Below are 13054 nucleotides of genomic sequence, written 5' to 3'. Positions count from 1 at the left end.
ATAAAGATGAAACATTGTAACAGCCTTTTCAAAAGAAAATACAAACACAGAAAGAAAAAGGTAATTTCCCTTTATTTAATACGAAGAAACCTCAATTTGCCATTTGAAGCTCAGGAACAGCATAATCTAATATCCTATACTAAACTGGCCTCTGGGAAAATAAATTATTAATATTAGCCTCAGAATGACCACAGCTGAACAAGAACTTTGTTTTCCACTAGTATGAATAGATACCTTATATTTTAATATTTTAAGAGAAGAGTAGTAAGTGGTAGAACTAAGTAGTACTGAAAAATCCCCATGGCAAATAAAATCTGTCCTAATAGCAGCTGAATAAACTATCATGTTATTCCTAAAGAAGAAAAAAGCAAGCACCAGAGCATCCAGTTCTATCATTAATGTAACAATTATTAAGTTAATGTAATACTTTGGTATTTGTGTAGTCTACTGCATGTTTATTTAATACAGTAACATGAAAAAGCCACAATTCAAATATGTTTTTCCTGCACATTGCGAACACTAACTCCTCTGGTAACAGCAATAACTTGAGCATACATCAGGAATATATAAAGATAGCATGGTCTTAGGGAGACAGAATGACGTGGGGATTTACAGTAAACAAAAACGTATGCAGACCTTTCTTATACCACACTTTGGCCATCCAAACCCACACACCTGTTACTCTAATTACAAGCCTTGTGCAGCTATGGCAAAGCTCAATCTGTGATGCCTAGTTTGCTTTTATTATAGCCTGGGGTGAATTTCAAATGAAGCCCACAAGGGAAAGCAGTATCAACCAGCAGAACAATTGCACAGCATCCACAAGGAAAAAACTGTACTTCTCTTCCTTTTAAATTCTTTTGTTACCAACCATGTCACAAATGAATAGCTTAGAGAAACAGATAATAGATTAGAAGAAAGTTCAATTTTTATTCAGAAGCAACTCTTCACCATAGCTCACAGGCACTTCCATTACAATATACTTCGAATTCAATACTCACTCTAATTTATTATAATGAGTTTAAAGTATACAATATTCATGGGCTTAGATACTCATGTTTCCTGGGTTGTTTTCCCTTTAATACTTTCAGATTAGATTCATACAGGCTCACTAAAGAAAAAAATAATCACTCTGCTCAAGTAAGATCTCAGACAACCAGAAATACTAATTCAGAACTGATCCACATTAAATCGCAAATGTACTTCTCTAGGATCAAACCACACTTACCAATGTAACAGCAGGAAAAAAAAGAGACGGGAATCTCTTAAAAATCTATTCTTAAAAGCTGAAACCTGGTATATAATACTCTAAAAACTATTCCTAAATGGCAAGCTTAGTGAAATCCAGCAATGTTCAGCTGCCTCTCCTGGATGACAGCAGTTGGAGAGCCCTGTATTAGTTATTTTAGGGCTGGAAACACCTCATTTTGAATGAAAACTTAGACAAATAATTTCCTGGCGCATTTGAAGGCACCGACACATTTGTCTTTGCCAGTGTTATGGTCTGAAATGCAGTTTTAATAGCCATTAATGAAAGAAGGATCATGGCAGACCAAATGTCCCAGCAGCACCCATGGAGTGCTGGCATTAATGTGCTGAGAGATGAGCAGCACCACTGTTCTGGAAACAGTGCCTTCCTCTATTTGTTTAGCAACAGCTGGGAGTCCCAAGAGCAGCTCTCTGAACTCAGTTTTTTCTGGAAAGAGTTAGTAGACAGATCCCTATTTACCCACCACAGAACTACGAGAAGGAGGGTTTTTGTAATCTTGCAAATGGCTCCTTCATTAGTACACTTATGACCAATAGAATTAATAAAAAACAATCATGTGTATAAAACTGGCAATGCTTTAATTGCACAGCATATTTATAATCTAATAAAGTCAGTGGAAATACTCATTTTGGTGAAAAACCCTCACCAGTTAAAAGGCAACAGAGAAAGGCATGCCCATATTAAGAAATAAAAGCTCAACACATGGTAATGTGTCAATCAAGTTCAAAGTTTGATTTAAAAGTATTTTATTGACATAGTAGAGTAAATTTTAGTGGATTTTTTTAAACCTAACAATATATCTTATATAAAGTGGCCTGCAGAAAGTAACAGCTCTTCATCAAAGTTTCCATTTGTTTTTCTCTTTAAACAGAATAGAAACATCTCCAACATTTATAGTGAAAAAAAATATTTCAAACACCATTTTATATAAAGCAGAAACATCTTCTTATAAAAAAGGACCAAAACTATGATTATTCACTATATTTACAGAGTGTTTCAACTGTAGCACTGACTATAATTCTCTCAAACACTTATTCATTGAAGCATGATCAACAGGTATTACCAACACAGAAGTACATACTTTTTCATTCAGTTATAAATAAATTTTCTATGAAAGAAAGCTATAGAAATGGAATCTCAGATCATTGTTTTATACATGTAATTTGGAAGGAATCATAAAAAGATAATTAATAATGGCAAATTAATCCTTGCAATAAACCTCAGAGAGTTGAGGTGCTTTACCACCTAAATGTTGTCTTCCTTTGTAAGTCATACAGTAGCAGATAAAATTACAGAAACTGCAATAAAGGTCTCAGGCATTGCAACTGGCCAGGAGGAAAAACAAGTGCCCAAGCTGCTGCAGAACAGAACCAAAGCTGTTATTCCAGGGAGCACAGAGTTGTGTGGAGCCTCCCAAGGGCATACACAGAGAAGTGTTGAGCCACTGTCTTTCATGGGATTTAAGTAGAGAAATCAAGCAGACAGGTCGTTCCTCCTTCTTAGGAAGGAGACTGCTCCATTTTGGAGCTAAACAGTCACTCTCCTGCTCCCAGGAGGCTCCAATCCCTCCTGAAACACAGAGAATTGAGCAGCACCTTTGTTAAACTGAAAAGGATCACTTTTAATCCTTTTCACGGTAACTGAACTGTTGTTCCAAGTAGAAACAGAAGATTCACAAAAAATAAATGACCTACTTAACTATTTATTATAGCTCTTAAGTTCATGGTTATAAAAGTGTTCTGACACTCTATTTCCAAAATTCTATACATTGGCAGTTACCAAACTTGAGAGGCAAAAAAGTTCTCATAGCAGAGCAGATCGGCTAAACTAGATTAGTATCAGGGAAGCAAGTATGTTCCTAGCAATTTATATGTAATTAAATTAAATTATACAATCTAATGAAAACTCTAGAAATCCTGAATTACTATCCACAGAGTATCCACAGAGTCAGGATTTTATAACATGAAAGTAAGCCAGATTTAACATAACATAGGTGTTTTCACAGCTACATAACCAAAGCAAACAGAAGAAATAGCAATATGACTAAAAATGGAAAAACTAGACCAGAAAACATGATCTTCTTGCCAACCAACACATCTTTAATTCAGAATACAGGACACCTCCAGAAGATAATTTCATTGACTGAAAGGAAAATCTGACATTGAATGCAGGGACCTTAGTCCCTGTTTCCTCACATTCATAGTGCATCTGTTGCAAAAATGTCAACCTGATCTTGTAGAAGACATCCCTGCACATCCAGTAAAGTCCAACAGAAATTGCAGCTTCCCTCCTATAGCCCCCAAGACAGCTTTGAAACCTGAACATAAATTATGGACAAATGAATTCACCATATGCAAATCAAGTACTGGAAAAGAAGGCCACTCCCAAATGCTTATTAAGCCAACTCAAATTATCACATCTCCATCCTTATCTTCTGTTTCTAATTAACAGAAAAATTGAACTATCTAAACAATAGCATATGGTAAAAATGAAAGCAAGAAACAATTCTTCAATCTCATGTTAATTAAATGGAGATGAAATGACTACATTCTTCTGTGCATGTTCAACTACTCTTTTCATTTTTTTAATAACATCTTTTCATGCAGCTTTTTTCCCCCTGAAAGTGAAGTCATTTCTCTTCTTTAAAGAGAGAGCAAAGAACAAGTGATATCTGGATGCTAGAGAAAATGCAAATGTAGATCAAATAATAATTCAATAATCACTTACATGCCAATGTAAGCATTTTCACCTACTGATATATTTAACACATTAAAAAATGAAAAACAAACAGCACATTAGTTGTGGCGCACTCCCAACTACTTAAAGGGTAAGTTAAAGTGTAATTCAGACAATAATTTCCAAAATCCAACACAAACTGGGGTAGAATTTGAAAATATAAAGGCTAAATGTAGCTACTGCAGTTACAACTAAAGAGCAGCATCAAAAATAATGCAAATGAAGGGATGAGTAGCCCTAATTTCTCTTAGCAGGTAGCCAATTATGCATGGTACTAAATTAATCATCTAAAATACTACAAATATTTATGTGGGATTCTGAAAAAAATCCTTAAATCAAAGAACTTAAATTGAACACTACAAAAAGATAACAGCATGAAGCAAACCAATTTCACTTTACTGCAATCTATGTAATAGAAACTATTTCTAACTACACATTACTGATCTTTAAGCAGTAGTAATCAAGGCCTAAGGACCTTTAAACAAATAAAAAGATTAAGGTTTTTTAACCACTGCTTAGTCCATTGCCTCTAGTTAATTTTCTCACCTCTTTTTTTACCTGAGAACCGCTTTCAGTAGATGAATTTTTGACAAAAAAAGAACAAGTTTAATGTTCTTTCAGAAAACCACTTTTTTTTTTGTATTTTTTTTACAGAGTGCTAAAGCTTCTTACTGCTATGAATTAAATCGTTCCATTCCCACTGACCTCCTGTCAACATTAAACTTACACATGACCAATCTGTCCTACTTGACTTAAACTGTAGGCAGCAAAGACTCCCAAATTTCTTGTACAGACCATGCAGCCAGATGGCTGCACTTCCAGTGCTTGGGAAATTCCAGTGGGCTTCTGAGTTAGAACACCCAAGAACTTGCTCATGGAGCATAACACAGCTTGATTTTTCCCTGTTTTTCTGGGCTCCTGCAGCAGACAGGGATTCTGGACTGATGCACCTCCAGCCACTCCCCAGAGTATCCACAAATCTTGGATCAGCACTCAAAGAGGGGACAGACCTAGCAAAATTCTATGTATGCCAAGCCTACCAAATTACAGTTTAGCCATTGATCAAATACATTTTAGAACTTCAGGAGATTCTTTCCCAGAGTAAGCATTTGTAATCAACCTGTGTTAGCAACTAAAAATAAAACCAACCAACACAAGTTCGTTATTATTACTGCAAAAATCACTAAACTTTGTTGGTTGTTTGCTGATACAGAAATTTTCATTATGTTTACCTATTAAATTTAGAAAAATTAACTCATAAATAAAGTAAGCAGATACTATAGCTAACCACATAAAACAATAAAGAATGTTGTATACGGAAGAAAATAAGACTGGTAAACTGTTGTGGTGTGGTGGCTTGCTCCGCTTCCCTCTGTTTTATATAATGGTTCTGCCCTGGTTCTCCTCCCCTCCCTGTTTCTGTCAGTCTTCCCAGCTCCTCCCCAGTTGCCCTGACAACAAATGTATCCTTTCCTGAACCCCTCCCCAGTTTCCTTAGAAACCAATGTATCTTCTTCCAAGCCCCACCCCAGTGCCCTGCCAGTCACTCTTCAGCCCCACCTCTTTCTCTGGAACATTCTAGCTAGGGCGTTGAGTGATTGGTTCAGGGGCCGGGGCCCCTCCCTCACTTTGTTATAATTGGTGTTTCTTTTATGTCAATCTCTTGTACCCCACTCCCCCCTGTCACCCTACTGGTCCAGAGAACGACTCCTCCCCTGGATTCCCTTCCCTTTATAAGTTCATGTAATCCCTCTGTCCTCCTTTCAGATTGCTGGCCTCCCTGGATTCGCAATAAAGCCAGACTTGGTGTAACTCTCTCATATTCCTGCGGGCGGAAGCTTTAAGGCGGCCACGTCCTTGTTCAAGGCCGCCCTGCTACTATAACGGTGGGTGCTGACCGTAGGCGCTGTCCTGGCATCGAGGCGGGGACAGTGCCCCTTTGGCTGCAAGCGGTGCTGGCGTGCTTGCCGTGCCTGCGTCTTCAGCCGCGCCGCTTCAGTAAACTAATACTGGAAATGCATATTTTGGTTAAATCTGTGGGTTTCATAAAAGTAGGAAGTTCTCCTGAACGCATGGTTTGCTTGTTTCGTTACATTAAAACTATTTTTATTTAGAATAGGTTTCCTAAAAATTTTGGCTTGTCCTTCAGGAAAGTGTTAGCTCTCTGTGATAACCTTCTCTGACAATCTGTAGTAACCAACAAATTTCATTAATATTTTAGAAGTTAAAAAGTAAACAAGGGGACAGAAGTTCTTTTCTCTTTGTGTTACAGTGGGTGTAACCCAGACTGCATTGGCACGTCCATGGCACTAACAAAACGTGTCAGATCTCATCTCTTTTTCCTTCTGACTCGGGAACTCGATGACACATTTGTATTCGGATTTTCAACTGAAAATTATGAAAAACTGAAATCTTCATATAGTAAGACAATACTCCACATATCTTCTCTCAGAAACACATTCTCTAGATCACTATCAGCTTTGTAAAAAAATTTTAGGAACAGCAGTTCCTATTCACCAACCAGCAGAGCAAATTTCTAGAGCTACAGTGAAGCCACAATGTCATCTACAGCTACTAGAACATTCTTTTTCATACATCTATGTAGGAATACCCTTTTCCCAGTGTTAAAATATAAAGCTACTTATAATTAGGCAGCACGCTACCATTTAATGAATAAATATTGCAAGTTTTTTCAATAATTGCAATAACGAACTTCAGTTATCCAGCTGCTATTTTTATCTTTGCTTTAATTAACTAAGAACAGAAGAGCTTAAACAGGCACTTCAGATTTAACAATGATCTGATTGTAATTAAGCACAGGAGCATTTATGAGGCTAGCATAAATCACTAATGCTGTTATTTGCTCTGATTTTTATGCCATTATATCCTTGACAAACAGAGCCAGGCTGAAACACATTCTGTCATGACAGAATGCTTACAATCCCTTTCTTGGATTTCCCTAAGGGAGTATTACATAGTTTTAGATCATGAATTCGGGTTTTTTTCTCTCAGTGTTTTTATAGTTCATGATCTTGCAGAATTGTTTTGATTAACTCAATGTGCAGGATTGCAACTGACCCATTCACTGCTGATGAAAATCTAAGAGAAATGCCACTCAGGTTTCTGGTAAGAGCATTCACCAGAAAGGCGTTAAATCCGAAATGAACTGATGATGTAAATGAGATGTCGCATGTTTCACAAAGTGTAAGACATCAAGATCAGAAATGAAAACTTGTTCTCCATAATTTTTCTGTGAAATAGGTCATCAATATGTTTACATCTCGTGTTTCAGCCACAGCATTAAGTACATTGTGCTGTTCTGAAAGAACAAAACAGGTGGAAACTAATTCCATCCTCTTTGATACAAATGGAGTATAAACAGCAATGGCAGAGTCAAACTGGAGAAGAAACAAGAAAAAGGAATGGTATGAACAGAAATAAGAAACTCAAACAGCATAATGCTCCATAATCTTCCATACTTCTGAGAGAGCAGTTCAGGAAATTAGTATTTTAAAATACAGAATTTTAGTTCTTAAAACTTAAGGAATTAATTTAATACTGTAAGTTCTATGCTGGCCCAGCAAGTATCTGTAAATTTCAGACACGACATAAGCCTCACAGATTGCTTCTTACTATGATTCATTCTCACTGTATGAATCAGGTTCCTTATAATGCATATCATTATGGTGAAAAATAATTTTTAACTTACACTAACAGCACCAAACTATAGACATCAAATAACGTAGCACATATTTGTTACCCAACTGAATATTTTTGAGTTAGACAAGTAATAATGACCAGTTAATCAGAAAAAGTATGTATTTTTAAATCGTAAGGTTCACTTCTGTTATAGTAAACACCATACACCTTTAAACACCTTGCAATTCTACTGAGCAAAGGTACAATAGTGAGCAAAAAAATCTTCCTTACCTATGTATACAATTTTTAGATTCAAGATATGCCATACCAGAGGCAGCATCTAATGAAAATTTCACCAACTGTTTGGTTTTCAGCTCATCCTTCTTTTTTCTTAGGAATGACAGGAAATCACCTCCTAGAAAATCAGACAGATGGACAGTGAGACAGACTGATAGGACATACACATTCATTTCTCATTAGGCATGCAAGACCAAACAAAATGCAGGTTATTAGCTGTTCTCCTCATCCCAAGTTTGAGGCCAGTCCAAGAACAAGGGAAGAAGTTATCTTTCAAAAATACATTTCCCCTTAAATAGTAGGTGCTTGAAAGTGAAAATTGCATAGCATGCTTTTGATACATCTAGTCTTGAGTAGTGAACATTAAATACAGACTCACAAACTGCTGACAAAAATAACTGATAATCTGTGATGCACATTTTTCTCTAATCACAGAATTATTAATTGTGAATAAAGAGGTTAGGTCCTGTTAACTACATGAAAGTATTTACACTTTAACTGATCATTTGCAGTGATGCTTCTCTAATTCTACACAGATGTGTTGGAGGAGTAACAAAGTGTTTTTCTTCTGGGGCAGTGTTAACTGGACATTTCACCAGGGCAGTAGAAGGTGAACAGTTATTACTCTGCCCTCAGAGGAGCAAAGGCACTGTTCTCTCATCTGAGAAGTGGAAGGGGTCAAGGTGGAGAGTTTCCAAAAAGAAAACTGTGTTAGCAAGAAGTATTCTGAAAAACCAATTTAGGACAAAGGTAAGCTGGAAGAATGTTACACAAACACTGCAAAGCCATGTTCCAACTGATACAAATGTATTAAAAGACTTTTCCAAAATACATTTTATTGTTCCAGGCAAAGACCAAAAAATCACAGCAGACCTTTTTGTATAACACAGTTATTTGATAGTGAGTAGCCAGTCATTGCCCCAGTATTTGTTTCTGTTCATTTAGGACTGAACTATTAGGATTTGTTCTAAGCTGTTACACAATTTATTTACTGCCTTTTCTTAGAAATATGAAATTATGGTATTACATGAAAAGTTTCATATGTGATTTCTTTTAAGAGGCTATCTATATTTATATTTCATGGTGTAAGAAATAAAGTAAGACCATATTAAAGAAAAAAATCAGATTTTATGAAGCCTTCAGATATTATGCTGGAGCTGCTCTTTAGTCCCAGACTGGGTAACATATAGACAGGAGAGCAAGAGGTGACTATATAGCCTTGACTCTAAAGCTAGTCAGAAACACCCTATACTGACTTTCAAACTCCAGTGAAAAAGGACAGATGACTTCTGCAAACCGACTGGGCAATGATATCTTTTCCTTAATCTGAGAGGTTACTGACATAGTCTGGTAACTGGTAAAAAGTAAGTATTGCTAGTGGAAAGTAAGATAAGCACTCCAAAAAATAATGTGTAATTTCTTGTATATGTAAACAGAATGATTCTAGTTACAGCAGACAGCTAAAAAAAACTTGCAAACAACTCACCCCTCCAACACACATAACAAATTGACGAAAATTTTGTTATTTATGTGCTGAGACTTCACTGCTCTCTATGCAGGAATCATCTTTGAATGAGAAAGTATGACTACAAGCCTTTATGAATGTGTAATCTTCCCTTCTTCACAGACTGTGGGATTACTTTAATAAGAGCAGTAAATCAAGGCAGCTTATAAAAATACATTTAAGACTTTAAAAGGCATTTAAGATCTTAAAAAAAACTCTACTGTCAATCAATCAGTGCTTCAATATTGAAGATTAATAATTGCTAGCAACTTCATGTAGGAAGAACTGAAAAGACAGATAAGCTCAGTTTGATATTCTGGGAAAATAAAATAGATAAAAGACCAAATGAACAAAAAAGGACAAAACACAAACAAGCAAAAAAACACGCAGAAACAAATGCCCCTAAAATCTTGCAAAAGTTCTCTACTTAAAAAAAACTTGCTATAACAGCACCAGTGTAAACTATAATTCTCACAATACATATAAATTCTTTATATAATAAGATAATGCTCTCCACAATCAACAGTGAAACTATCTGTTCTCAAGTAGCAAGGTATTAAAGACAATAAGGAAACTTCAACCAAACTTTAAACAAAAGAAAACCCAACCGTATCCACTAAATTTTTTTAAAATAATACATGTTATAAATTCTTTCTCAATATGCTCAAGCAATCACACTAATATCCCAATTTTCAACACTCAGTTTCTGAATGATATTAAAAGCTGCTCAGTTCCTAACATCAGAATATGTCAAACTCAAAAAGCACAAGCCTGTTACTTGCCAATGCAATTCACTACCATCAGGTAGTGATTTAGACTTGCTGATTTTCAGAGCGTGGCATGCATTGTATGAAATTCCAGAGTTTCCAGCAAAAACAGCACCATATGTCGAGCCGTATACAGTGTACTAGACGCCTATCACTAAATTTTAATTACATTACTTTAATCTGTCTCAGGGTTTTCATCTTCCGTTTTGCTGTACCTGTCCTTGAATAAAAATGACAAAAATGTCTTCTAAATATTCTCAATATCTCCCCTTGCATAGAAATGGCAAAAACGTCTTCTAAATATTCTGTTTAATATTAATTTAAAAGCAGTGTTAGTAGCTTTTGTTAGTTACACAAAAGAGCCAAGTAACACCCATCTCCCTCTGTATACTATATGTAATGTTTAGGCTAAATCTGATTATCCTCATCATTGTGATACTAACAAAGGCTTAAGTGTCTGTCCTTTAAGTAACAGAGTCACTTCTCAGTAAATTCTGACCTCTATTGTGGTCAATGTTCCAACTATTCATCTTCACAGCAAAGCACCCATATGAATATCTCCAAGGCTGAATTAAGAGTATTTCTCTACAAACTGTTCAGTGCAGAGCAGTGGTTTGCTAACATCTTTATGTACTTTTAAAAATAAATTTTAATATGAAAAGCCCTAATTCATCATTTGCAGCACAGAGTGTCACAGCATTATTTCCAGTGTAATAGCTGTTGATACAAATGAAATAAACAGACCAGCAGACTACGTAATAGTAAGCAATGTTTTCTCTTTTATGTGGAACTTCCATTATATTCTGCACAGCTACCTGTGATTCCCGTTAATGGCCCACAACATCTCTAGAAAATGGGGTATGATCTAACAGCACTAAGAATTATCAAAAAAATTAGACCATTTTTTATATATATTATCATCTAGCAGAAATGGCTTGCCTGTTTTGGGTTTACAGGAAGATACATAACAGTACCAGAATCCCTTCCTAGTACAACAGAATTATTTTACTAAGTAGAGGACAAAATACAGTTCATGAGCAGAAGCTCCATGAGAGCAGCCTGTTATAACTGGGTTTCTGAACATAGTCCTTTGTGTATTTTGCTCTGGATGGGAACTATTTCTCATTACATGCTGGAATTCTGAGAGTGAAAATACCACGCATCACCAATTCCTAGTATTGGCTGTGCTTTACAGCATAAACTTCTTGTTGTACAATAAGTGGCATATCATGGTAATAAAACAGTTCACTCCTCTGCACACAAAAATGCAAGCTGTTGCTTTGGAAGAGAAAAAAACCCTGTGATCTATGAGAAGAGACCAGAAATGCAAGAAACAACAATGGAAAATGTTAAATAGGTTTACAAAGTATTAAGTTATGGCAATCTCTGATTTGACTGGCATTTATCATCAACTATGACCACATATTTCAGTGTTTTTCTGAGCTAGTGTCCATAGTGACACCTACCCACCTGCTCTAGGCACTCTTGGCAACAATTCTGACAACAATTCTGATGCTGACCACAAGTAAAATATGTTTTGAAATGAAGATGGGAAATCTCCCACTGAATTGGTATATACACATACATTCTTTATATATAGTATCTCTATGTAGTATCCTAATAATATTATAAACAATTATACAAATATTAACATATGTCTTAATACAATACCAGTTATTATGAACAATAGGAAGCTATATGTATTCCTATTCACATACAAATTTTAATAAAGTGGGGTAATTTCCTTTGTTAAACAGCCTTTTTAATTGTGTTTGTTTAAAGAGGTTGCTTAATTCTTCTTATATTTATACACGCATTCACCATGCAGATGCATCTTGCTTGTGGCCGTATGTCCTAAAAGTCACCTAACCCTGGGGAGCTTTAGAACTTAGTATTCCTAATTGCTTTACATGCCATTGAAATATTATTGAAATTACCTTTATCTACACCTGTAAGTGTTTATAAATTTGAGAATTTAAATGGTCAGTATTCCAAGTAGCCTTAAAGCAATTTTGAATTTCCTTTATTGTCCAGTATCTTAATACTATATGCATGGCATCAAAAACATAAGCCTAAATGGAGTTACTTAAAACTATGAATTTAAAATAGTAAACATGCATCTCTAGGGAATTCTAGGAGATAAGTTTTTTAAGTATGTAAGAAGCGATTGACAACCTATTTAAAGTACAAGGGTTTAAAAATGCTAAAACATATTTTCAGTAAAGTACTGCACCTTCACATTTCAATTAATGCATCACTTGTGTGCAATGCATTACTTCAATATTGTTTTTGTTCTTTTATTTTATATATGTAGTACCAGAAATACTACATATTTTTATATGTATTTATATAACTTTCTGTACAGTACAGAAATTGTAAATAAACCCAAGGTTTACTTTTCTAACTGCATAGAGAGTACTATTGCTATTGTGAAGTTCAGTTAAAACTTCAGTTTTCCTGTAAAGCAAAGCAAATAAAAGTTGTTATAATCATGCAAAGTGCTGCCAATGTAGTATTAACAATGGCAGTACTGAAGTATGAGTGGAAATATCTGTATGTGAAAACAAAAGAGGAAGAAAGAAAAAACCAATTAAACTAATAGTGCGCACTGAGACCCAAGGACAGGAGCAACAGCAGCAAAGAAGTAAACAGAGAAAATGTGGCTTGTACCAGAACTGTGCTGTGGATGGCTTTTTAGCAGACACCTGTGATGAGATCAGAACAGAGATGACTCATGAGCACAAAATATAACTGCACTGTGATAAAGATGAGAAGAAGGTTACAACACATTTATACGTGCTATTTCACTTCCTTTCAACTGGATGACAGACCACAGACATA

General features: G+C 35.5%; 1 protein-coding gene across 5 annotated transcripts in view; it reads right to left on the bottom strand.

Moving 5' to 3' along the window:
• Positions 1-13054, bottom strand: part of FER (FER tyrosine kinase) — a 155153-nt gene that overhangs the window by 26059 nt on the left and 116040 nt on the right. For all 5 annotated transcript variants that reach the window (XM_063180765.1, XM_063180770.1, XM_063180766.1 and 2 more), the window contains one exon: positions 7937-8060. In XM_063180765.1, the coding sequence (XP_063036835.1) occupies positions 7937-8060 (124 nt within the window). The remainder of the gene's footprint in view (positions 1-7936; positions 8061-13054) is intronic.

The sequence above is a fragment of the Melospiza melodia genome, chromosome Z, assembly GCF_035770615.1.
Source record: "Melospiza melodia melodia isolate bMelMel2 chromosome Z, bMelMel2.pri, whole genome shotgun sequence".
NCBI lineage: Eukaryota > Metazoa > Chordata > Aves > Passeriformes > Passerellidae > Melospiza > Melospiza melodia.
The sequence above is the reverse complement of the archived record's forward strand: the minus strand, read 5'-3'. Positions and strand labels throughout refer to the sequence as shown.